Source organism: Mesitornis unicolor, unplaced genomic scaffold (genome assembly GCF_000695765.1).
Source record: "Mesitornis unicolor isolate BGI_N332 unplaced genomic scaffold, ASM69576v1 scaffold23235, whole genome shotgun sequence".
Classification (NCBI taxonomy): domain Eukaryota; kingdom Metazoa; phylum Chordata; class Aves; order Mesitornithiformes; family Mesitornithidae; genus Mesitornis; species Mesitornis unicolor.
The window spans coordinates 5,481-32,272 of record NW_010185150.1 but is presented as its reverse complement, the minus strand read 5'-3'; the positions used below and the strand labels follow the sequence as shown (position 1 = coordinate 32,272).

The window sequence follows — 26,792 nt, the reverse complement described above, 5'->3', positions numbered from 1 at the left end:
TAAGACAGACACAGTACCAAAGTGGCTAAAAGGAAAAGACAAATGCAGACGCAAGATTTAGTCAAACTAAAATCTGGCACAGCAAAACACCAAACAACTAAAATCAAGACAACTGTTGGAAACAAGATACTGCTCTCATAGCAGTTGGAAAAAAAGTGAATTAGAACAAAAAGCTGAGTCAAGAGACTGTGGGAGGAACAGAGCTGGGAGCATCCAGGGAAGAGCCAGCACCAGGGCAGGGGCAGCTCCTGGTGGAGCCTGCGCAGACAGCAACAGCACAGACTGAACCTCTGCCCGCCCGCGTTACAAGCCCCTGGGCAGGGTGGCAGCGCTCCTTCACTTCATGAGCTCCCGTAACGGGGGAAGTAAATCAGGTCAGTGTTCAGTCAGGCACTGTACGCTGCCTCTAGGTAATACTCGCCATGAGAACACTATGTTAATACTTGAGTTCACCGATTTCAAATAATTTGCTCTACTATAAAGCCAGCTTGTACTCATAACTACTCACCGACTCATTCAAATGATTTATTTTTTTAACTGATCTTTAGTACCCCTTGTGTTCCCTCCTGAACACACCTCCTAGGCAGTGGTCCTGGCTTTCTGTCCTTCCCACTCAGAAGCGTCATCCAATTACCCTGAGTAGACTTCAGAGGTACTCGTCTTCCTTCTCCACCCTTACGACTGCTCCTGCTGCCTTTGCGACACACAAGCCCTTTCATGCCAGTGCTCTGAGAGCCAGCAAGTCAGTTACTAAACTCACATTACATTTTCAAAGTTCTTTATTCTTTTATTCCCTTGCTGTAAGTACAAATCAGCACAGACAACAACAACAAAGCCTTTATGTCTGAGTCATTACACCTTAGGATATCCTTGCCAGTGTTCGCAAGTTTTTCCTAACTCAGCTGAACGGCCAAATCAGACTGGGAGAAACAGAGTCCTGTTTGCAGTGTGCTCTGTGTGCTCCAAGGTTTATCACCTGCTTCGCACTGACAATCCATTCCCTCGTCCTTCCCGCCAGGAAGTCTAAGGCTTAGCTCTCATTTCTGCTGTGATCTAGCAGCAGAAAGAATATTTTCAGACTGCAAATAATAATGAAAAATTATTATCCCCCCTCAGGATGCCACTCATTATCTTTATTTTTTACCAGGTTATTCCTTTGCTTGAACAACAGTAATTATTGTGACCAATCATTATTGGAACATCTTAACCATCATACATTAAGCAGATACATTAATCAGAAGTTGAATAAATTCTGACTGGATTGTGGGTGGTCTGCCAGGTACCAGGCCAAAGAGTCCCAGAAGTGTCCAGGCTACACAGAGCTTCCCTAATCTCAGCTCTGCCTTAATACCATCCTCTCAACCATCCTCCTTACCACGCCTCCTCACAACCATCTTCTCAATCCTCAGGTACACCAAAGAGCAGATGATCTAAGAGACAGCCACTGCCCACCTCTTCCTTTGCAACCCAAAGCCTCTGCTCTGGCTTTCATTGCGGTACAACTCTCCTTCCACATCAACCAGCTAACGCAGGAGGGGGCACTTGTCACCTACAGCACAATATGCAAAAAGCCCAGTGAAACAGATGAGCTACGTCATTGCGCCAAGTGACAAATAAACCAGTAGTAACGTTACTGCATTAGAAGCATGGAATTTGTACTTACTACGTATTAAAGCGTAAGTCACCACTTCATACCAAGTGCTATGTGGCACCGTGCGAATTGCAACCCAAAACAATTTAATCCTCAAATGCAAATATTTAAGTGTTCAACTGTCAGAAGACTGAAGACACTGTAATCTACAGCTTAAAGCAACTACTGCAGCAGCGTGGGGTTATCACACTGCCCAGTCACTGTGTCACACCTGATCTGCATTCATTCTTTTAGAAATTTGCCTCCAAAGAAACCAAATCCAAGATTTCAATATACAAAAACCCAGAGGTAATTCTTTGAGATTTTTCATTGTTCTGCACAGTTCAAGTCATGTACTTCTTTAAGGAAAACTACATGTAAATACAGCAGGCTTTCCTAACATAAATAAGAAATAAAAATGCCAAAGTAATGGTCTAATCACTAAAAGGCAGAAACCTACCTGCCACATCAATGCAAAGCCTAAAATACACTGTATAATAGAGATGAGCAATGACATTGGCAGAGGTCAGCTTTCTTCTGAGACCTGAGTATTTACATTTCTAAACCATGGAAAACTCATCTTTCACTTGATGTGATAATTTACTGCATGCTTTGTTAGATACCAATATATTTAGACAATTTAATAAATGAAATATTAAAAAAACACTGAAGGAACAAACAAGCCAATGCAGTGATCATTACGAATAGCTGGGCTGAGCAGTGTTACTGGTTCTTTGCTACAGTGATCAAGTCAATTGTATGCTTGAGAAAAGCTGCACTTCAGAGACTGAACTTGAAGACTGCTTCCAGAAGATATAATGTGGAGACTGAAGCTAAATGAAAGGAAGGACTATTCCATAATTTATTTATATATAAAAAATAATATATAAAATGACTTGATCTAGATCTGTATTCAGTGATAATTTGCAAACTAGTGTAATATTTTAAACCCGTTTAGAATCAAATTAAATAAACCCCAGCAAAGAAAGGTCTTGGTTTTTTGAAGAAGCTGTTAGGCTGGCTAACATGTGAAAGTTATGATGTGAAACTATCCAGCACACAGCATCCAACCCTGCACTTATCTCTGTACCACCCACAAGAGTGGATACAGAAAGTGTTGGTATTGGGCAGGTTTTGCCTTGCACTTAAGAAGTGTCTGTTTACCTGAAATAAAACAGGTGAAAAATACATAAAAAAAACCTCAGCTGAATGTAAGCAGGCAACAGTGAATTGTGAAACAGATCTGTCAATGGATACAGAAATCCATACAGGACAATTGCAGTTTCCTATCAGTAAAGCAAATAAAGGCTGAGAACTCTGATGAACTCAGCCTGGAACACTATCTAAATCCATGCAGGAAAAAAAATGGACCTGGGTGTACGTTAATTAAACATTACCAGATGGCCTGGATATAGCGCGCACTTCTGTCAGCCTTTGCTCCAAGTGAAATTCAAACATGGAGAGCGAACAGTCTACAATCTGCAGTCCTATATTTTCTTGGTAGAGAAATATGGAAAATATCCTTAAAATGTACACCCAAAACATATCTGGAAATTTTCTTATTTAACAGTTGTTGCAAGAAGTTCCAATGGCTTGGACTGCGCAGTGGCAATGTGGCGGTGGCAATGACAGCCCGTCATGCAGTACAGAATGGCAGGAGGTCCCGAGGATGAAATCCAAGCGATCGTCTCCAATACAGGGAAAGGGGAACAAAATTCAGGCCAACTTTATTCTGCCAACTGCAAGACATTCCAGCTGTCTGAGCTGTTGACAAGGCAGGAGTCTAGTTGGTGTAGGTTATTTCACATGGCATATATCACAGAATTATTTATTTTTAAATGAATAATTGCAAAACTATATCCATGGGAAGTTAAGATAAGTATTTATAGTGCATACAGTTTTTTGAAAGGGCTCCCCAGGTAGGCAGTCTGTCATATGTACCAAAACCATGGTGATTAATCCACAGTCAAGAACAATAATCAAAGTTAGTTACCTCCTGAAGGCAGAACAGCGCTGCTGCCTGGGCATTCGCTCTCCTTCAGCAGAGAGGCCCTAAAGTACAGGTAGCAAATCAGACCTAATGTTTCCACAGCTAAAGTTCAGATTAACAGATAGTTTCACTACTTCAAATAAACATTTTTCCTCTCAACATTCTTCTTCACTTCTCTGGCATTATTGCTAGCCAGAACTTTTAAAGTAGTTACTAAAAATAAGGTCCTGAGGGTCACTATTGTGTTCAAGTACGAGATTCATAAGCTAAGGCAGACTGGCATCCTTCACTCTATTTTAGTTTGCTTCTGAACACAGGTTTTTTTCTAAGAGTAAAAACACCCATAGTGAGATTTTGACTTTCTTTAATTTAAAGATTGTATTACAGAAAAGTTTAAGTAAGGAATCCTTATAAGGATTAACTCTTGACATAATATATTGCCAAGATACAGTGTAGCTGCAAGGGCTCTATGTGAACCTTCATATAAGTTGCTTTCTTACATACACAGTCGCTGAACAACAAAAATGGTATTTACCATTTGTAAGAGAAGACAGTGGTATTTAAACAGTCCTTTTACCAGTGTGTTCTGGTTTTCCCAAATTAGAAACGCGCCATATTAAAACGGTAAAATCCTATTATACAGAAAGTTGATAGAGCTGAATTTTCTAAAGATTGCAACTGATGAACCACTAAAATGAAAACTAAGGAGTGTTGATTATGTAGAATGGTTTCTCTTTTACTGGCAGGTCAAATAGACTAGAAACGTACAAATATTTTTGATAATCTAATTTCAGATGATCTCAAAACACTGAAGTAACGTACACGGCTAAGAGAATTCAATACTGTTCCAAGGCACTTACTGAATCTCCATGACTAGATGAAAACCAGAACAAATTAGGTCTGACAATTAAACAGTATATAATATAAAAATAACCTTTTGCTTACAATTTACAAAATGTATTACAATCTTTATCTCTGCTAACCTGCAATTCTGGCTGTGTGTGTCCAGCAAGTTTTGTAAAAAACCCCAGAAACTATTTTCTAAAACTTCAGGGCAAATAATTTACAAATAAGGTACACAAAAATTTAGATCATGCAGAGATTTCTTACATCTTCTGTTAATATTTTATGATTGCAACTTTATCAAATTATATACTTACTTGCCCTGTACATATACAAAATAATGCATACATGGTAATCAAACGTTAGCAAAAAGTAGTCCATAAACACAATCTGTCAAAAGTATTACTATATTAACATATGTCTACAAGCAGCGTGTAACAGGGTTAAAAGACATTAAGGCAATAATACTTGAAGTTACAAAATAAATCATATGTAATACTTTCTCCTAAGTGTAATAAGGCAGGTAGATGGCCCCAGCAAAAAGTTAAGTTGTAATACTGGAATCCACTGTTGTGAACAACGTTTAAGGTTTTGCGTGGGATGTACTGTAAGAGTGTACCATTTGGTAGTTAGATCTACACTGCTCTGTGTTAGTCGCCCCCAAAAAAGTGGAATACTATTTCTCTAGTTCTCAGTGGCACTTGAGTTTTCCAGTATAATTTATTGATAGTATGTCCATTGGTTCTCGGATCATGTCCATTCTGAAGGTGGCTCTCTCGGTCCTCTGGGCTTTCCACAGCGGTTACCAAAACCTAAGGAAAGAAATGTATTTAATACTTCAGTCCACTCAGACAAGACAGCCTGGCAAACACTGGCAGCAGTCAGAAGGATGACCATAAGACATGCTCCAGCTCTTAGGGAAAAGGTTTATTCCCAGCGCTAAAAAATGACTTTGTAGTATTAGGAGTTCTAAAGGCCCTATGACCATAGGAAATACAAACACGAGGAATTTGTATATAATTATAGTTCACTGTTTAACCCATTTTATCCCATTTGATTAATTCTGTATTTCATACACTCTAAAAACACAGTGAAGAATGACTGAATCACTCATTCTGGGAAAAACTCTGTCAGCTTTGCTGCAGAGACCTGGCAGCCTTACATGTCGGGTTCTGCACCTCAGCAAGTTACAGGGAAACAGCAGTAGCAGCTACCCGAAGTAGCACTGTTGGTGAATCTTCTGTTTAAGTTATCTAGTAATTATGTTTTGAATTAACTGTAATTACCAAGATCTGTTACTTCTGTGGGAAATTCTGAAATTTGACCTCTTCTATCAGTGGAACCAGGAAAAGAAATCTGAGGTAAAACGTCAGTTGGTGTCTTGCTGCTCCTTTCAGGACGATCTGGAACACACACACACATCCCCCCTTACTGTGACATTCATTTGATCGGCGCTGCATGAACACTATTTTTAAGTACAGCTCAGTCCAGAACACAACTTGCATCAAATACTCTTTACAAAAATAAAAGATTTAAAAGACAATTTATAATTTCTTAAAAAACACTTTAAAATTCTTTATGAAGCAGATGATCAACGACAGTGACATATTCCTGTTTGCCAAATATGGATTCTTTTTTTTAAGTTTGTGTGGATATTTAAAACCCCATGTAGTGTCTACTTATAGCACGAGCTCACAGTACCATTTAATACATCAAGATAAATGCATCTGTTCAAGCTCTTTCTAAACTAAAGGTGCTTATGAAGACATAAGTAACTATGTGTTGCATTACTTGTAAAATCACCCTACCAGCTCATCTGTAGTATTTCTCAAAACTGATTTTTAAAAAATCTACCAGGTATTTAACACATAGCTCCCAATGGGCTACAGAAGCCCACTCAAGCATACACAGAAGACACCTGGCAGACATAAGCTTACAGCTGAAGCAGGTTGCCGCAGAGTTAAGCATCAGCTGATCTACACTTCTGAAGATGATCAAGAACTAAAGACTTTGGTAAATACACAACATACATACATGTACATATGTACACACGCATATCCCTGCTGAACTTATTTCACATTTACTCTTGTCTTTATGAAATTAAAGACATTAATTCACCAACTTCTATTGCGACAATATGGGAAGGTTATAATTAAGCTGAAAAAATACTGTTATTATAATACGCATTTAAAATCAGTAGTTTTGGTCTTAATTATTTTGGCATACTCAGTTTAATATTAACTTTTAAATTAGATTTGTAACTTGCTTCCTCAAAAAAACTTAGATTTAAAAAACAGGGAGCCTTTTCAGAAATGCCAGTGTTCTGACACTATACTTATATATCTTCAGACCAAAAGGCAAGTTCAGACAGATTTTTGTTCAGTAGGAAAAATTTATTTTGAAGTAAGAGATAGGCTTATTGCAAGACTACCATAACTTTTAAAGATCTGACAATGAAATTAAAGCATCATGGGTTGGAAGTAGCTTATGTATACATTTATTTCAAGGTTAGATCACAAAATACTTGTGAATTTCCAGGAGAAAAAAATTCTCCTGGTAGTTTCTAATCTTCTAGTAAAACTGCTCCCAAACCACCTTATTAGTTCAAATGCTTGGGTTACTTAACTTTCCACTCTTATGGGGAAAAAACCTTTTTGTATTGAAAAAAAAAAAAATTTCCATCACTTACCAGGTAGTACAGGTGAAGTTGTTTTCAAACCCTGTTAATGAGAAATATTTAAAATAATTATATAAAATGCTTCCAAAATACTATAAGAAAACCAGAAATTTAAGATTATGAAAACATCTTCAAAAAATACACAACATCCATGGAAATATCTACTTATTCCTACATTTCTGACTTGCTGTAACACTCACAAAAATGCTACAGTAGATAATAAAGAATTTACTATCTGAACTTCACTTACTATCTAATAAAAAGGTAAAATTGTCACATTACAAGTTATTTGCAAAATCAGGTAGTTTAGTTGCCAGACTTAATTTACTGTCCTGGAAAATTCACATCTACCTTTTTTGTCAAGTATTAAGTGGTATGTAAAGGTGGCTGTAAAGTATTGGGGGTGCATGAAAAAAGGTACAAGTGTGAAGAGGATTTGTATGCTCTGGGAGTCTGCCAGCTGTTTACACTGGATAACTTGGAGCAACTGGTGTAATGATGTGAAAAGTGAAATCTGATGGGCACAAAAAAGGGTTTGTTTAAATAAATATAGATATAAATATGGATAGAAGGAAAAACTTCGGGCATTGAAACAGGTGGCCCAGAGGCTAAGAAGTCTCCATCTCTGGAGATTTTAAAGACTCATCTGGACAGAGCCCTGAGCAGCCTGGACTAAGTCCCTGCTTCATGCAGCAGGTTAGGCTGGAGACTGCAGTTCTGCTCCAGCTTGAATTGGCCTATGATCAATTAATGGCAGTCAGCAAGCTACATAAAACCAGCATATTTACACTCTTAAGGCCACAATTTAAGGTATATTAAGGATGACTTTTAAAAGTATTGCTGAACTTGGAAAACTGGAGAGTTTTCTTGGAAAGGAATCATGCTCTTAATGCATTTTATCAGCAGCTCAGGCACAGGAAAAACCGGCAAGTTGCAGGTGATCAACAGCTCTAACTTCTCACAAATACATATCTTGCTTTTTGTTGCAGCTCCCAACCAAAGTGCAAGTGACTGATCAGTACAGACTTGTGTCCTGTACTTACTGCAGAGGCTGTCTGCTCAGGGAGATGCTGATCACACAATATGCTCCACTCAGACTGAGCAATCGGCACCGGCTTGGGCGAGGGTGTGCCTAGGAAAAATTAAATCAAACTCAACACACAAGTTCTCTGTGATGCAGCATTAGAGTACAGCATTAGAATACTCTATAAAACAACTGTTTTAAAATTAAATGCTTGTAAAAACATGAATCTCTTTATATACAAAGCTTTCAAGATAAGGCTCCACAACATAATTCAAAACACAAGACTGCAGTGTTTGCATTGTGGATGTTCACTTCCTTCATTTGAGAGTTCCTAACCAATAGGAGAATAAGCCTTTTTTCAATAATGTTTTGAAAATTGTTATACCAGCTGTGCAATAATACTAGATCTGAAGAAGACATACTAAGTAAAGAAAACACACAAGTCAGGACAGCCATAACCATCCTTTACTGGCATCAGGTAAAAACACCATCAAAATTGAAGTGGTTTCAGTGATTCCAGTCCCAAAGAGATCTTTTTTGTTTTCTTCTTTACTTTTTTAAAGAAAAAAAAAGCTCTGTTTCTTGTGCTGTCACAGAAAAGAAGCAAGTTCATGATATCCAAAGAAAGGATCACTTTGACTCTGAACTACTCGTGCTTAATAATGCTCAAAGGACATATTTACCCAACTTGAATGTTTTTATGCTGAAAATATCTATACTACTGTGGCCAAAAATTTTTGAAAGTTTCCCAAAGTGACACTAAACAAAAGCTTCAGTAAATAACTATATCACACTAAGTTTTTTCGAAGATACCAAGCATCAACCTAATTTATCTCTTACATTTCAGTTACTCTTTTTTGTGTTCTGCCATTACTGGCTTGATGAATGAAATATGAAGATACAAGCACATCACGTGTAAGTGTCAGTTCTCTAAGTTACCTTTTTGATACAGGCAAAGAGTGGACTATATTAAACTGAAATATACTGAGCTTGATCACTAGATGCAGTGCAGCATAAATGTCATCACTTTTCCTTTGCCCAAGAACAGAGCATCAGGTAAGTGCTGTCCATCTGTTTTCCCTTTCCCTACCTGGGAGCAGTAGGAAACCGAAATAGCTGGGGAATGCCCTCCCTGTATTGCATTTCCCCCCTGTATTTCATTTTCATACCCGTCGGATTGAAAACCAGCTCCACTGAAATCAACATTGAAGTCCCCAATATACTTAAATATCATGTAGCAGCATACAGAGAAAATGAGAAACAATTTGACTGTGTTCAAGGGCTTGTGAAAGTGAAATCCCAAAATAAGTCATTACACATGCTAGATTTCATTCCATTTTACAATTTGCTCTAACAGTTTAAGATTAACCAGCAAGCAGGAGCATTCAAATACAATACCGAAATGCATTTCCCATTTTATCCCCAAATACCATAAAACATTAAGAACTCACTCTGTTCACTTGCTAATACAAACGATTCTGGTGTTCGTTCTGGGAGCGGGGGAGAGGAATCTTCACTAGTATCAGCATCTAAATAAATACGACATTTAGAGAAGTTAAAAAACACACATTTTCCTCCTAAATTTTTAGAAGTTGATCTTTCGATATGTGAGATCATCCTAAACTTGGCAGTAAATTTAAAGCAAAAGGAAAATTTGCTCTAAATATAAAACATTTTGGTTTACCGTACTAATGCCTTGGGAGCAATTTCATGCTAAGAACACTATCCTCACATTAAAAGAGTAGGATCAGCTTGTGTATTATGGGAGATTAAAAAAATGTAAAATACATTTTCCTTCTAAACAATTGGGAAGGAAAAAAACCTCAGCAACCTCTTCATTCTTTCAGAAACAGAAGATAAGCAGTTATCAGCCCGCACTGCAGCAGTACCATCTGCTTCTTGAAGAAGTAACTTGCCAATAAGTGTAACCTTGGTAGTGACAGTAATTTAATTGCAGTTCATTACAGGTCTATTTGTAGCCACTGCAAGTGAGAGTTAAGCTTCTTGCAGCACTGGCTCCCTGCACGCTTCTGCACACACTGGTAACTACACACAGTTGGTGCCTACCAACTGAGACACCAATGAAGCTCCCAAACCACGGTAAGAAGTGTGTTGAAAATATACAAGCTCTTCCGCTGTGCTGAACGTAGTAACGTACTGCTGATGAGCAGCAGTTCTGATTTTTTTTGAAGTGGCTCTAGCCATACTGACTTCTTAAGTCAACACAGCCCACCTGGACTGCACAGTGCAAGGACGCTAAAGAAGGCTGCTTTTCAGGACTGCGCTGTGCCATGTGTAAGTTCTAGGAAAGCTCCACAACAACCACTTCTCTAAAGCCCCAAGGCTCAGTTCTGCTTCCCAAGCCCAGGCTGGTCCCACACTGCTGACATGGAGTTACAGTCTAGTGGCGAGGTTTCTGAGCTAGAAAGGCAAACATGAGCTGGTGGAGATGGCTACTGCTGGTGCCAGTAGTGCATCCTGTCCCCAGCCTGGTACCTCTTGCCTCCCAGGAGTGTACCAACACAAGCTGTTCTGGCAGGAAAAGCTCCTCTCCGGCCTGCTAAGGTATTTGGAGTAGAAATTAAAGGGTTTAAACAATTCAAAGTAACTGCTGCCATAAGAAGTGTCATCTGACAACTGTATTCCACACAGGATTCATAAAAAGATGAAGACACGTCTCAGCTAACAAAGCCATGAAGGTTGCCCTGCCAACAACCCTGCAGCAGGGACAGGAACTGTCATGTTTGACAAGCCACTGTGTTCAAAGTCACTTGAGACCTACTCCATCTCAGGTTTACTACACTGTATAAGAAGACCCTTTATTTAAATAGTCTCCATAAAATCAGCAAATAAAATCACCATGGAGCATACACTAACTGAGGGCGAGTTTTTCAGGTTTGGTTTTGGTTTGGGCTTTTTGGTTTTGTTGTTTCTGTTGCTATGTTTGTTGCTGTTTTGGGGTTTTGTTGTTTTTTTTAACCTCAGGGTACAACTACTTTTCACTTCATTTGAATTAAAAAGGATTTAATTATGCGGTAAGATCAGGCAACTGCGGTGCTGCTAATCTCACAGGCAAGCTTCATGGATGATTTTACCCACAACCCCAGCCTCAGACAAAGGAGCCTGAAAAAGCCCCCATAAAACATGGTTTAGAATCGCTGCTGCAAAGCAAACCAAAACCCCATATTCTTGTGTCTGAGATGGATTACAAGACCTGCAACCTGACTGTAAAATGGGAAGTGTTCACTATTGTATAAAAGGGAATACATACAACCTTGGCAGCAAGAGAAATTATCAACAATATGAAAATTGTAAGCCACCCCTGTGAAATCAGCAGCATACCAATTGTACTGTTATTTCAGGATGTTTCTGATATGCAGTTACATGAAACAAATTATTAAGTGACATTTCTTCCATTTTTTATCGTATTTACAACATATCACTTCTTTTATTTGCATATTCTTACAGCATCCGCATGAAGAGATGTGCAGAGAGGTAACGATTTTCAAACAGTGATTAACAATGATTGCCCTGGGAAAGAAGGAAAAAAGCCTGACTAAAAGCAGCGTTGGAAAAATACTATAGCATGCAAATCTACCACAGACAAATGCAAGGAAGGCTGCTTGGTATAAACACTGCAGTAACCGTGACAGGGCGATTTATCTTTGCTATGCAGAGCATTTTTAAAGTGTTGCAGGGTTAAAAACATACACATGTGCAAGTATTGTTTTGTGTGTATACATAAAATCACAAAATCTATAGAAACATTTTTAAAAGCTGCAAAACAATTCACGCTTCTGGATACACGACTTCTGGTGAAAACTCAGTTCACACCGCAAGTATTTTCAATACAGCTGGCTCTGCACTGTGCATCACACACTCAGCCCCATTGCGCCTCAGGAAGCCACGTAATCTGCACAGACTCCTGAAGTGAGACCATCGCTGTCAGTGCCCCTGGCACGAGAGTCTGACCTAAATTCAGCAGCTCACATTGTCCTCTCAGCTCCACAGCCCTACCATGTGCTGTGTTGGACCTAGACAGGCAGTTACCAAGGCCTAACGTATTATGCCCAGCGACATCCGACTTAAGCATGCCAGCCTGACGGAAATCTGAATCTGCACATTTTAGGATCCTTTTGCCTTCAATACGATGTTGTAACTTTTTGCAGAAGCAGTCTTGAAAAATTTCCCTGCTCGCAAAATTCCAAAAAGCAGTAAACGATCAAAAGCAACTGAATAATTTTATAGGCATTGCTAAAGCAGAACTTAGACTTTCAGTTGAACAGCCATGTACAGAAAAAGAGGAAAGCAGGGCTAAATATTTACAATGCTGTTAACATGCAGAAGCCATGAGCAACTTCGAAGACTGATACAGTGAAAGGTTACATCTGCATTTTTAGGACCAGTGCGTCAACCAGTAAGCACAAATTTGATGTTCATTTGGACAAGCCTGTTCAAAATACTTCAGCTACCCAAAACTGCCATTATTATAGACACTTCCATGAAATGAGACATGGAGGAAAAAAATGCACCAACCAGCAACACAGAAATCTGCAATTAAGAATGCATTCATACCTCACAATAAAGCTTCTGAAGCAGCTTATCAAGGTGCGTAGCACCCTGTAACAGACGTAGCTCACACGCAAACCAGAAACTGTGAGGAAGAGAGTTGCATCCTTTCTGAAGCTGCCACAGTGCACTGTTTACATTTACATATGGAAAACTGCATTGTAAAGAAATCTATGTTGTCCAACTCTACAGATGCAACCAAGTTAAAAAGAGTAGCATTTCTGAATGACAATAAAACCTACCTTTGCTATCTTCAGAACGTGTTACGGCTGTTAAGTCTTGCCTAGCAATAGACATTGGCAACACTTTCCTGGCAGAAACGTTTTCAGTATTAGTGGCAGCAGAAACTGTGGCACTTGCGGTTGAAACATTAGATGCGCTTCTGCTCATGGCTCCATCAAAGCTCATCTCGTCTGTGTCAGAATCATCTGAATGAAGAGGATTAGTAAAACAGAGGGGTGCTCGCAGAGGAATAGCTGTATGATCAGCATTATCACTGGAAGTACGTTCAACCATGGGGTTTGATACCAGAGAGAGAGTTTTAACGCCATGACACAAGATGTCTGAAGATATGTCTTCAGACGCCGACGTACGCAGTGCATTTTCAGGCCCGTGCAGTGACCACGTGGCATGTCCCTTTTCTGTCAGAGGCAGACGGTCTGGTCTTGGTGGAGCATCAGAAACCTGCGGACTCTGGAGACTTTCTGGTGAGGGTATTAAGGCTGTGTTAGACTGTGGCGCGCTGCATTCCACACATGAGTTTTGAGAAGCATCTACAAATGAATCCCCTGAAAGCTGTTCCTGTGGCTTAAAGCTCTTATCAGTTGCACAGGATGACACAGGCTTAATTTTAATTGCATGTCCCCTGTTCAACAGGGAGTTCCCATCAAAGCTGCGAGGTCCCTCCTGAAGGGGTACCTTCTTGATCTCAAAACTTAAGTTGCGCTCCAGCCTTTTCTCTGCGCGTTCACTGGGTTCATTCTTCCCTGAATGTTCTGTTGATTTATTGTAATTCTCATTGAGGTCTGTTGAATGCTCCGATGAAACCATGTGCAAAACTGGCTTTGGATGGTATCTGTCATTGTCCTGCCACACGGTAGTGACTGTTGGATAAGCTGAGGGGGGAGATGGGGTTAAGATTGGTGGTACTGGCTGAGGCTCCGGAGGCTGCAAGATTTCTTCCTTAGCATCTCCTTCTACAAGGCAACTGCAAAAAAACCCCAACAAAACAGAATTGCGTAAGCTTTTTGCATTTTGACAATATTTTAGATATCTGTCCATCTATCTCTGCAGTAGTAATGCTTTCATACCAATACAGAACTCCAAGCAGCGTGTCCACTGCATACAATGGTTATAAAATACGACTTAATGGGGTACGCAAGCACTAAGTCAACACACTCAAAACATCTTTCAGAAGATCACAAAGGCATGCATTCAGGCCACAAATAATCCTCACTGATAGTTCAAAGATTGCCCACATTCTTTCCCAGAAGCACTTTTCCAAAGGCTCTGTAAGAAAGGCCCTCTTGTGGCAGCATTTCAGTACTTTTTTGCTTTTTGCCTTCTGCTTTCTCAAGAAGTGGCTCAGAGGAGCTCGATGTAAGGAATTCAATTTTCAATAAAGCCAAGATAAATTTCTTTAAAAAAAGCCTTACAGCCTGCTTAATACCAAATACCTTCCTTTATTGCTATTCTTCTGCATGTGTCCAGGAGGATTTTATTTTTATATTTGTGTATTTAATAGTTTCTCCAGAGTCGTAAGGCTGATGATGCAGACCAAATTTAGCTGACATGAGGTGCACACCATATGAAAAACCATTTACAGTAGAATATATGATCCAAATTACAGTGCATATTAGTGAGACCAGAGCACTTACTATTACAGGTCATCTTAAGCTTCTTAAAAGGAGCAGCTCTTGAAGCATATGGTCAATTTACTTTCACATGAGATGCAGAATATTTGACTACAAACATTTTGCACAGTTGACTAAGGTCTTGTCTGCAAACAGGAGTTACGCATTTCCATGCTTTACAAATATTTCATTTCTTTATGTAATACTAGTAACAGAGTAATAACTGAGGTACAAAACAAATACATGACAGCAACAGAAACACAATTAATTTAAAGAACATAGTACTTCCAATCCAGGCAGATAAATCAAAGCACAATGGATGACCATTTGCAAAGGAGTGCAATTTGGACACATACTTGAGCTGAGAAACCAGCCCATTTTATATACAAAGCTCAGATCACTTCCTGCTATTGGCAGAGATGTCCTCCACAAGGAATTAAGAAACCTTCTATGCAGGCCAGCACATCATGTCCAAGATAGTCATATTTAGAAGACAGACGCTCCCATCCCATCACGTTAGGGAAAAAGACAGTTCCCAGGGTCACTGAGTCTTCACTGACAAGTTCCAGTAGTCTCAGCACCCAAATAACCTTTAGCAAGCAGGACTTAGCTAAATCCTTGTATACTTTTATTTTCTTGGGGATAATCTATGTCAGAGGCACCATAAATGACTGTCTTGGTTTAGGCCCAGCCAGCAGCTGAGCACCATGCTGCCACTCCCTCACTCTTCCCCACAGTGGGATGGAGACTTGGAAAACATAACAAAAGTCTTGTGGGTCATAACAAGGACAGGGAGGGATCACTCACCAGCTATGGTCACAAGCAAAACAGACTCGACTTGGAGAAAAAAAAAAAGATTTAATTTACTACCAATTAAATCAGTGTTGGATGATGAGAAATAAACCCAAATTTTAAAAACGCCTTCCCCCCACCAGTCCCTTCTCTTCCTGGGCTCAACTTGTTTCTTGATTGCTCTACTTCCTTCCCTGCAGCAGCTCAGGGGGATGGGGAATGGGGGTTGTGGTCAGTTCATGACATGTTGTTTCTGTTGCTCCTTCCTCCTCAGGGGAGGACTCCTCACGGTCCTCCCCTGCTCCACTGTGGGGTCTCTCCCACAGGAGACAGTCCTCCAAACTTCTCTGACGTGAATCCTTCCCATGGATCCTCCCCAGTTCTCCCAGGTGCCCTCTTCCATTACGTGCCTGCCTGCCCTGTCACATAGGGTTGGGCCTCAACCTTTTCTTCCTCCCCAAACTGTGCTTCTATATTGCTATTTAGCTTTACATTAAGCTAGGAGGAATCCAAACCACATCAAAACAACTTAATCAAAAGTAATTTGGGAACTGTTTTGCCTCTAGACATTCTTGAAAAATGGACAAGCTGAGAATAAGTTGTCTGCTTGAATTAGGAAAGATAAGGCAATAAAAAAAAGGTAAGTCTTGCTCCAACTTAATACACACTAAGGAGGACAAGAAAATTTCCTTTGGATTTCTCTCCTTTATTCAGGAAAGGGTGGGGGGGGACATGGGACAGAGGGAGTTCACTTGCATACATGGTGACGTGCCCCTTTTGCCAGCAGTGATGGTCATCAGTAAGTCCCACTAAATCCTCCTACTGAAAAACCAGGTTTTTCCCTTACTGACCTTATTTTCCTGACCTGGAGTTACACATGCAATCAGCAAAACTAATTTCTTATCTGGTACAGACAAACCATTAAGCATTACAATTAGCTAAAGAAGCAAACTAGCATTAAACCCCATATGAAAAGAGGCGCATAATACCAGTGAAAATTCATTAAATTCTTCACTGATTACTGTTTAATGAAATCACTGCCCCATTTGCTTCACTAGTAAACAGAACCCCACATGCACACAAACAGCCCCCTCAGAGGTATGTGTAGAAATGAGGAGACAGGAAAGACTGCACCAGTCAGCACCACAAGAGTCATGTCCTGTTCAATCATCTTCCTTGTACACAGCTAAACAAAGCTATTAAAGTGTTCCCCATTATAACTGAAGTTACATTGCATTCTTTCACTCTTAAATGAGAGTTTGCAATGATAAAGTGAGAAATTCTCTATTAAAATAATTTTGTCTTATTAATATTGAAGAATATCCAATCTCAGAAAATGAGATGCCCAAACAGTATTCCAATGTAATTCTCTTTTTTAATGGAAATGATGCCACCCAGGATTTCCTCATTTTTTCTAAATATGTAACATTTTTTCTATTTTACTGACATAGCAGTAGTATTATTTCACATGTTCTGCATTGCAAATAATATTTTTGTTTCCTCTTACGAAGCAGAAATATTAGGATTTGTAATACCTTTAAGAGCTCTTTGTTTGGCAGTAGCTTTTTCTAAAGCTCTTGCCAGAAAAACCCGGGCATTTTGGGCTGCTGCATAATGCTTTCCTTGGGCACATCCTTCAACAGCTGTGCTCTATAGACACTTCTCCCCCCAGAGGCAGAAAATTATCTGAAGATGAACTACTAATATTATTCCAAACAACAGGAGACACTACAATAAAAACAGCTTGATAGAATTTACCAGGAAACTCATAGAAAGCTCATGAAAGAGGATACTGAGACAGAAAAGTCAGCGAACCAAAGAATGCCAGACCACTGAGAAAGAAAAGTAAGCCTTCCTGAGTCAGATCTTTAAATTAACCCTGCATTGCTTTTACATATTGCAAAAGCAAACATTTCTCAAGTACATTTGTGAAATCACATTGTGGGATAAAAAAACAGAAAGCCTTCTCATAACTCAACCTTGGCAGTGTCTCTTCAACACAACTGCTACTGATTACCTTGTAATTCCTCTGCCTCTGCACTTCCTCATACACACCAGTATGCACACACCATGCATTAGGCAGTATTTTTAAAAATAAATTTGTCATAATAAAAAGTAATTTGTCAAAAGTACAATAATTTCTAAAAAAAAAAAAACAAGCCCACCAAAACTTTCCACCAAAACTGTCCATAGGGAAAAAAAACCCAAAACCAAAGCGAAGCAATGCCTTTTTCTCCAGTATATTCTAAATTTTTAGCATGTTTTAAAAGCTAAGCCATTGCAGCCTTAATGGAAAAGAGCTATATTATGGAAACAGGGCACCATGGGTTCAGGTTTAAATGAAACTTGGCCAGTGTTCAAAAGGAAAAAAAAACAATTTAAGTAATCCATGGTTATTCAACTCAGCATACATAGGGGTTTATTATCAAACAAGAGAGTGATGCCAAGGTCATAGAATGCAGCTGCTATGATCAACCAAAAATAGATACCAAGCTCTACATCCTCCCTCATAATTAAAATAGGAAAATTCAACTGAACATAAGCAGGCAGAAGCTCCACAACCACATTATTCTGCTTAAGCATTAAATCACTGCCACCCACGTGGAAGAAAAGCTGCAGTTCAGTGAAGCTGTCACAAGCTATACTACAGATAATTTATATAAAAGTAGAAGGAATGAATAAAAGAAATCAATTAGTGGATTTTTCTTATAAAAATTAACTACATGACGCTTTTTTCTTTGTGATACACAAATCAGAAACTGATAACCAACAATGAACACCAATCAACGGCTTTTATCTGAGCTTTGCAGAATATGCAAAGAGAGGATTCTGCAGGGCTTGAAATAAAACAGAATTATCTATAACCCTCGACATGTATTTTAATGTCATCAGATTGAAGTAATGAAATTTGAAGAAAAGTTAAACTGCTACAGTATTTTACCTTATCTTCTCAGACAGTAGCACACAGCTCACTACACTGCATACTAAAGTTCTTACCTCATCTTTTATTTTTGTCAGTGTATGCCTCAGTTTCTCTGTTTCTTTCAAAATGCATTTGAGAAGAAAGAATTTTCTGTAACCAAATCTGCAACAACCCCTTTTCCCAAATATTTTAGAATTAACTACTAAAGACACAAATATTTCTAGGACTACTCATTAAAGGTATTAAAATGAATTCTGAAGTACCAATCATCACTTCTAGATTTGAATCATAAGCTCCAATTTTGCATCATGTAAAATCACGTACAGTCCTAAATTGCAAATGCAGATCTTTGGTTATTTACAATCTTAAATCTAGTAATAAACTCAAAACCTACTTATGCCTTCTTCCTGCCTTAACGTGAAAACAGTTAAACATGTCTAACAAAGAATGCTTCCTACCCCACCAAGTTCTCCAAAGAAATTTAACACAGATGTAAGTTCAGTTCAAGGTGACTTTCACAAGAAGTGATCATAAACTGCAAAGCCAAGCAATTTCCAGAATAAGGTGCTGATGGACACACTCAGGAGTTCTTCTTGTTTACCTTCATAATAATCAGTGAGTAACAATATTTTATTTTCTTTATGCCGACATCCAATGCAAATACATGGTATCCTAAAATGACTACGTTCACATACTGTACAGCAAATGTAAAGTGGTAAAAGGTTGGAAGGCAATACAATTCCAGAACCTCTGCAAAACAAGTACAGCTGGATGCTTCATGGTCAGTTAGTAAGAGTAAACAAAATTCTAATTTAATACTTATTTAATATCAATGCCTAAAGATATCTGTAACTTCCAAAAAGGATCAGACATAAAAGCAGGCTAGAAAAGTACAATTAGAAGTTACACTTTATAGGACTCCTTCCTCATGCCAATGCAAGTACTAAAAGGATTCATCATCCCTCCCCAAGTAAGCTTCCAATCTTACCCGGCAAAAGTCTTAGTGGTATCTCTTCCTTACTTACTACAGAAATTAGTTGACTTGGTACTACTAGCTACACTTTTAAGAGGAAGACATCCACAAATTTAAAGTTAGAGTCCTATGATTCTGTCACAAACAAGAGAAGAGACAGGGGAGAACGCCACCTTTACGGAACAACACTACAGTGTACAGAGTGGTTAGCCACTGAGAAGTGCCATAGAGGAGATGTCACCATCTCTAGCAGCAAACAGCCTCAGGGTTGTCAGAAAGCAACTAACAGGAATCAATCACTGTCATCTAAGCAAACATAGCTTGGTCTGATAGCAATATGGGAAAAGAACCACCCTGAGGACAAGAGATGCAAACCAATTTTCCTCCTGCTCAGTCAGGATCATTGCGAGAGACAAAGAGTTAATGTATGTCTTAAACATTGTGGCAAGACAGGTTCTGCAAGCACTGCATAGCAGAAGACAGGTCCTGCAAGCTCTGCTTAGCTAGAGAGCTCAGGAAACAGAAGGTGGGAAGCAGGCAGCCTGTTAGAGGATATGCAGTTCTTTATTGCTGAGCAAGACAGCTCACCATATACAGCCAAGGGTCATACAGAGTTCATCTGGGGAAGGGGCTCATGACCACCCAAAAGACCCCTCACAACCACCGCTCTCACAATGGTCCCTGCACCGTAGACTAGGAGTTATGCTGAGGACTAGACTATATAAAGGGCACAGACTCAAGAAGCCATGTGCGTGCCCATAAACAGGATTACCACTTCCATCACTGTCATCAAGGGATCATCACAGGATCCAAGGGTGGTGATAATTTTATCTCCTTCCTTTCCCATCTCTCTTCTCTTTTTCTCCTTTTTATAAACGTTTTTCAGTAAGAACCCACACTGCCAACACTTTTATATTTTCCAAGTTCAACTTGTTTACCCTTTCCAGGTTCAAGTTATTTACATTATAAATAAAATGGTTAATTGAACATTTGGTGGTGTTTCACTTTAACTGAGCCCAAGGGGATTTGCAAAACTTCAGTTGCCCTCCTCCTGCCTCTGAGGCAGGACAGGACAATCACCTCAGGCAGGTTCACCTCAAATCAAGCTGGCACACAGCAACTGAAGTAGTATTAGCAACTGTTAAACCTTCCCTTAAAAAATAATGCAAGTTGCTTTGCTAATAACATTTTCCAGAGCCAACTACAACACAGCATATAAAGAAATTAAACTCCTTACTCGTTTTTAAAAACACTAGCTTTAGCAACTGGCTTGTAGCTTCCTCAGAGACAGTACACGTACAACTCAAGTACATATTTGGCTGTCAACCTAAAAATGTTACTGAACAGAATATTTTAAGCAAGTTCCCAGAAAAAATTCTAAATTAAACTAGAAATGTGGGTTAAACTACTTTATTTCAGTGTAACTATTGATTATGAACTTACCTGTAGAAGCAATGACTCTTACACACCACTTGAAAACATTCACTGAAGAAAACAAGTTGACAAATACTTAAAATAGTTGTACCAAGATATTTTTAGTCACAGTAATGTAGAGAAAAACACTAGAAGGGACATGAAAATATGTGGCAAGAGAATGGTTTGCGGCAAACAGCTAGAGATGCAATAGGGAGATGTACTGTGTTTAACAGCTTGCTTCTCCATACGAGGATTAAATTAGATTCTTTCACAAGTTCTCCTCTCCCACCCTCCCCAGCAAAAAGGATGCCAGCCTATGCCAGAACATCCCCAATACACAAAACCTGGCTCCAAGTCCTGCCTGAATCAGGCTGTCGATTTGTAAAATTACCTCCCACATCAAGAAAGAACAGGCTCATTAGTGGGTATTCTGAGCAGATGTGACTAACAGCAAAGCAAATCTTTCCTCAGAAGCATATTCCATGAGGGGTGTAATTAATTGCTTTTAAAAAATAATCTCCATTTGAAAAACACAACAGCTTTGCTAAAAGCTTCCATTTATTCACCTCTAAGGAACCAATCTTCCTGCGAGTGCTGGCAGATGGGAAAGTATGTGTTTATGGACACAGGCCCAAAAAGGACCAAGTTTTATAAAAGAGTTTAAAAGATTTTAACTTAATAATGTAGCAAGTAAAGAACAACACAGTGCAAATAAGACAGAACAGATGTATGCTGAAACATGAATTATGCTTATATGATTATTATATGAATATATAAAAATGATAAAAACCTAGGTACACCCGAGATTATTTCAAGGAACAGAAACAGGAAGTTACCTATCAGACAGAAATCATATCTAAGTTCAGTGACTACATTTCAAGAAGAGCTTGCACCTCATCATGAACACAGGTTAGCAGACTCCTTTGTCATCACCTCAATCTACATAATTGAATACAATCACAACACCATCAACCTAAATAAGGTAAATGATATTACCTTCATAGCACAAACCGTGCCATTTGTTCGTGAAAAGCTCCAACTCATTTCTATCTCTGTCTTTCAGTGCCACATTCTCCTCTAACTTCTGCTTGACATAACTAACACTAAGTTAACTATAAGAGCTATTCATATTCTTGTCCTATTGTATCATTAATCACTGTTATCATGCATTAATTTCCAGAGTTCTTATCTTATTGCAAATCCCTGGGGCCACAAAAAAGTAGAGCAATAGGTCCATTTATTGTAGTTCTCCAATATACTCATTAGAATGGGCATCAGAATCGCATGCAGTATTCCAGATCTAGTCCAAATTACTAGTTGATAGCAAAGTGCAGCACTTCCATATCCAGTTTTAAACTATGCTTGTTCCTGTGACAAGACGATGCTGCAATATTGAGTATACACAAACATCTACCCAGTCTGAGTCACCAGTTCTCAAATGACTTCCAATTACATTTTCTATATGTAAATGTACAGATTTAAATGTCTTCCTTTACCAAACTTATATTTTAGGATTTAACATTCATTTTATTGCATAACCACTGCTTTCATCTTGATAGCCCCTCAAAAATGGGCTCACTTTACCACATCATTTGTACCCTGCCAAATGCAGTACTGTAGAGAAAGGGTTAGTTCTCATCTTCTACATTTAGCCATTAACTTATCAAATGAATAGAAATTCCCACTAAGGACCTGACCTTGCACTACTACAGGTTCCATTATATTTTAAAGCAGTAAAACCATTTTCCTTGTTTGACTAAATGTTATACAAAAACATTAACTGGCTGGTGGTTTCTTGCATTATTCTACAACTTTAGGAAACCCAAGTGCTTACCTTAAATGTCTATTTCACCACAGGCAATGTAGCACAGGAAAGCCACCTGCCAAAGGTCCCCACCAGCCTTCCAGAACCTAGCTAGCTAGGGAGCTCAGGTGCTTCCTTCAGGAGAGCTACTGCTTTAGTTGCCAGCTGCCCACTCAGTTGGGTACCCAGTTTGAGGAGATGAAAACCATTAGTTCAGATTTACTTTTGTCTTCCTTAAAGTCAAGTTTATGTATTTTAAGAGCTACAGAAGATTTTCCTTTTCCCTCTGTTGAATGAAAGGATTGGTGAGACCAATTTCTTCTCAGTAAGAAAACTTCTTTGTTGGCATATTCTAGTAAATAGGAGTACTTGCCTGTGAGGTAATGTTTTCTGGAATAAATGGGTAATTTTCATTATGTTTTTGCTTTCGAAAGTGAGAATTCAGTCATTATTAGAGCTTATTTTTAAGTATGTTTTGCTACTATCACCTAGCAGAATTAAAGCACAAGTAGATCTAATATATCTGACTGTTAAAGCGGTATTCTTGCCTACTCACATGTAGTCACTGCAAGATTGGTATAGTCAAACACAGACTTCATAAATATGTTTTAATATCTTTGTGGAACCAAATACAAGACTTCTATTCATATGACGTATATTTCTATCTATGAATAGAAAAAAATGCATCTTAAAAGACTAAAATATCAGTAATTTTATTCTAATTTTTATTTGTGAAGCATATCAAACTGTCAGCTTAAAATAATACATTATCACAATTGACTACCTGCGGGTCCGTGGAGGCTTTGGTGGAGGAGAATCTTGTTTCTCTGCTTCTGAAGAACTGACAGCATTCTCTGTATTATTTTCATCCTGATTAAAAGAAAATACTTTCATTAATGGCTGTAAAGCTGATACACACAATACTTAAACTGTAAGGTCCAAAAATCTGTATTGATATTTGAAAATAATGTATGACAATATTACAAATTTTTGGATATCATATAGAGAGCACTTTCAAAATTACATACAGATTAAATTCTTCTCAATTCACAATATATTATATTTTGTATATCCAACCTCAATTTTTTCCAACTAAACACTTTGTTTCACATGTAATCATATAATAAGCTAGAGAAAATTCTCTACAGCTAATCTATTCAGGTTAGTAGTTAGCAAGCTCCCTTATGCCCTTTTTCATGTTGAAAGCATTTATTTTCCAGTCAAATTATTTTCACTTGCACAATCAGTCTATCGAAGGTAAGACTGATCAGCAGTGCAGTAAGACAACAAGCATTTCAGCTGCTGTAAATTGACAAGTGGGTAAGACTTATCACACTGTTCTAAAACACTTTCAAATTATCTCCCATTTGTGTACAATGTTTAACCTACTCAGCAAAGCATGAAGGTTTTTATTTCATTTTAGGAGTATCCTAAATATAAAAGACATTTTATGTATGTATTTATTTATAAGTATATGCATCCATACACATTTATATGTATACACATATAAAACACTGTTGTGGGTTAATCTCAGCAGGCAGCTAAGCACCACAAAGCCACTCACTGGCTCATTTCTGGAAGGTGAAGAGGAAAGGCAAGAAATCTTGTGGGTCAGGATAAAATTGTTCAGCAAGCAAAGGAGAAGTAGGAGAAGACAGAAAACAAACAAAACAAGCAATGCAAAAGCAATCACCTCCCCCAGGTATACCTAAGCCCAGCCAGGTCCTGAGCAGAAGGCGGCTAACTTCACTAACTCCCCGTTTTTCCCCTCTTTATTGCTGACCATGATGTGACGTGCTGTTATGGAACAGTTATCCTATCACTGTCTGCTAGTGTGAAGAGTCTATTATCAAATTCCATTCCTCAGTGTACCAAGTGAAGCTTTTCCTATGAAGAAAATATTACATCTTTTAATCTTTCTTATTGTTCTTCACTAAGCTCCCCTATTAACTCGCTGTGCAACACAATATTCCAGATGTACTCCAGCAGAAATACCCCATTGTTGCCACATCAATGGCCTGTGTTAGCCCTCGCAGACAAACCGCACAGGGATCTCATTGTCCTGCTCACCACTGCCTGTGACTATCAAGGTCTTTCTGGAGTGACATTCCCTTCGCAGATAAAAGCCACTTACATTTCGATGACCACAACTGAAGCTCCCATTGCAGTCAACCAAGGTTGGTTGGTTTTGAGTCATGAGACCTCACGGAGCCATTCAAGCAACCAGCCAGTAAGCTGGGGATGAAGGTAGCAGATCAATCAGCCCCACTGGTTACATTTCAAGCTTAGACAACATCTAAACCACATGCAAAGCCTCAGTTGGACCAAATTCTGCACCTTTGTGTTTCCAGATCTGAGCCTTTACATTTTGCAATGTTAAAGGACACTCTTGCTCAACTTGTCAAATAACCCAGGTTTTTTTTGTATTTATGCCAATACATTGTTTCTTTAAATCTCTGTTACTTCTGTTAATATTTTTTTCTTCTTTTCCTGGGGTAATGCAAAAGCTAACACCCGTACCACCTCAACTGATCACATTGTACCTCACTGAACTAGGATCATTATCTGCTGGCTGGCTCTTAAAATTAAGTGTACTGTGATCTAGGTTTTAATACATTTACCGTATTGGGTTTTGTACCATTCTAGCTTCTTAATAACAACATTGATAGCAAGTCAAACACCTTCAGAGCTTTATCACATCGGCACTACCTTAACAATCCTTCTCAGCAAAGTGGTGTCATCAAGGCATACTGTCTAACAAGTCATTGTTCAAAAAAGCAGAATGACAGAAAATACTAATGAGATTTTTATTTAAAAAAAGCTATGCTTGATCTGTAAACTGAAAACAGAACCTTGTTATTTTATCGAGGTGCAAAGGTACCCTTCTTTCTCAGTTTTCCATGACTTACTCGAAAACATTAAGGGCTCAAAGAACTTTTCAAATCTAGCTGCAAACTACTTCAGACATGATACTTTAAAAAAACCCACCACCTTGTATTTTGTATCTAGTCATTGATGGAATGAAACATTACCACGGGACATCCAGCCCCTCTGCTACCTCCTCTCAAATACACAGAAAAGCTATTTCCAGCTTTTTGACATCAGCTAATAGGTGACTGCACAGACCGTTTTGTCCTTAACACACATGAGAATGAATCTCATTGCCCTCATTCAGGCAAAGCACCCTTCTGAAGAGTGGTGCCAAAGATGCTGAGGCTCACAGTATCCAACAGCAGCAACTCGGTTTCCTGCTCAATGGTTGTGTCGTGTTCCCCTCTGCTTCGCTGAGCTGTGCAAAGTAAACTCTGAAACTCTCCCATATGGAGTCGTTACTTTGTCTAGCACTATATGCATTCATCGTGTGCTAAAAAGGCCTTCCTTAATCACAAGTACTCGCAACTAGGTTTAGAAACTAATGCAACTGCATCTTGAGATCAGAGCGGGCTGTTCACCTTGATTCAGCACCACAGCACATCCAAGACAGAGAGATATTCCAAAGAGTGAGATCCACAGGAGAAGTTCCTCCCCCTTTACTACCACATGCTCCATCCTACAACAGGTCAGAAAAGTATTCCAGTGCAGGTCTACCAGCACAGAAAATTTGAGGAACAGATTTCTTCTCTGTGCTCTTGGTTGTTCTCAGTTCTGTGTCACAAGAGACAGTGAGCAATCAGTATTTTGAGCCCCCTTGAGTGATACCAACTCACTTTGATAGATGACAGAAGTGGAAATAGGTAAGTGAAGTGGCAAACATGCAGAGCAACCAGCATGGCACTGAACAGAGGAAGCTCAACTGTAAAAGTGAATATAGGGTATCTCACAGGGATGACCGCATCCGCTGAGAAGAACAGATGGCAGTATTAAGAAAAAGCCTTCCAGCCTTCCTAATCACAGCTTATTGGCATCAGCCAACACTCTCTTGCTTCTCTGCAGACAAATGTTGCATTCTCGGGCAGAATACAATTTTTTAAAGTATCAGCTTAGAAAAACCAGGAGAACATGTAGTTCACAAGGGTTATCATATAGATTTACTTTTTTAAAATGTATTAACAAATGTGCAATTCAGTCAAGTAAGCGTTCAGTGCAGCGCCTTGCTTTCTTACAGAAGACACCTATCCTATTGTGGGTGTAGAGGCCTGGGCTAGTGGCAGACTTCTCACTATAAGAAAACAGAACCACTAACGATACATGGGTAAACCAAAGAGTAGGAGCTTTCTTCAACCTATGCCTCTGTATGCATCAACTGCTGAACAGTTCAAGAGTTCCAGTGTCCTCCTTGATTTGAGGGAGTAGCTACT

At 38.9% G+C, this 26,792-nt stretch overlaps 1 protein-coding gene across 1 annotated transcript; it reads right to left on the bottom strand.

Annotated features, from left to right (window-relative positions):
* Positions 1-4,157: 4,157 nt before the first annotated feature.
* On the bottom strand, positions 4,158-23,364 carry PTPN12 (protein tyrosine phosphatase, non-receptor type 12; the record flags this gene model as incomplete). Its single annotated transcript, XM_010184749.1, has 7 exons — positions 4,158-5,275; positions 5,750-5,866; positions 7,153-7,183; positions 8,184-8,272; positions 9,616-9,693; positions 12,976-13,940; positions 23,279-23,364. Coding segments are annotated over 7 exons (1,428 nt in total), but the record flags the coding sequence as incomplete, so codon positions are not given.
* Positions 23,365-26,792: the final 3,428 nt, after the last annotated feature.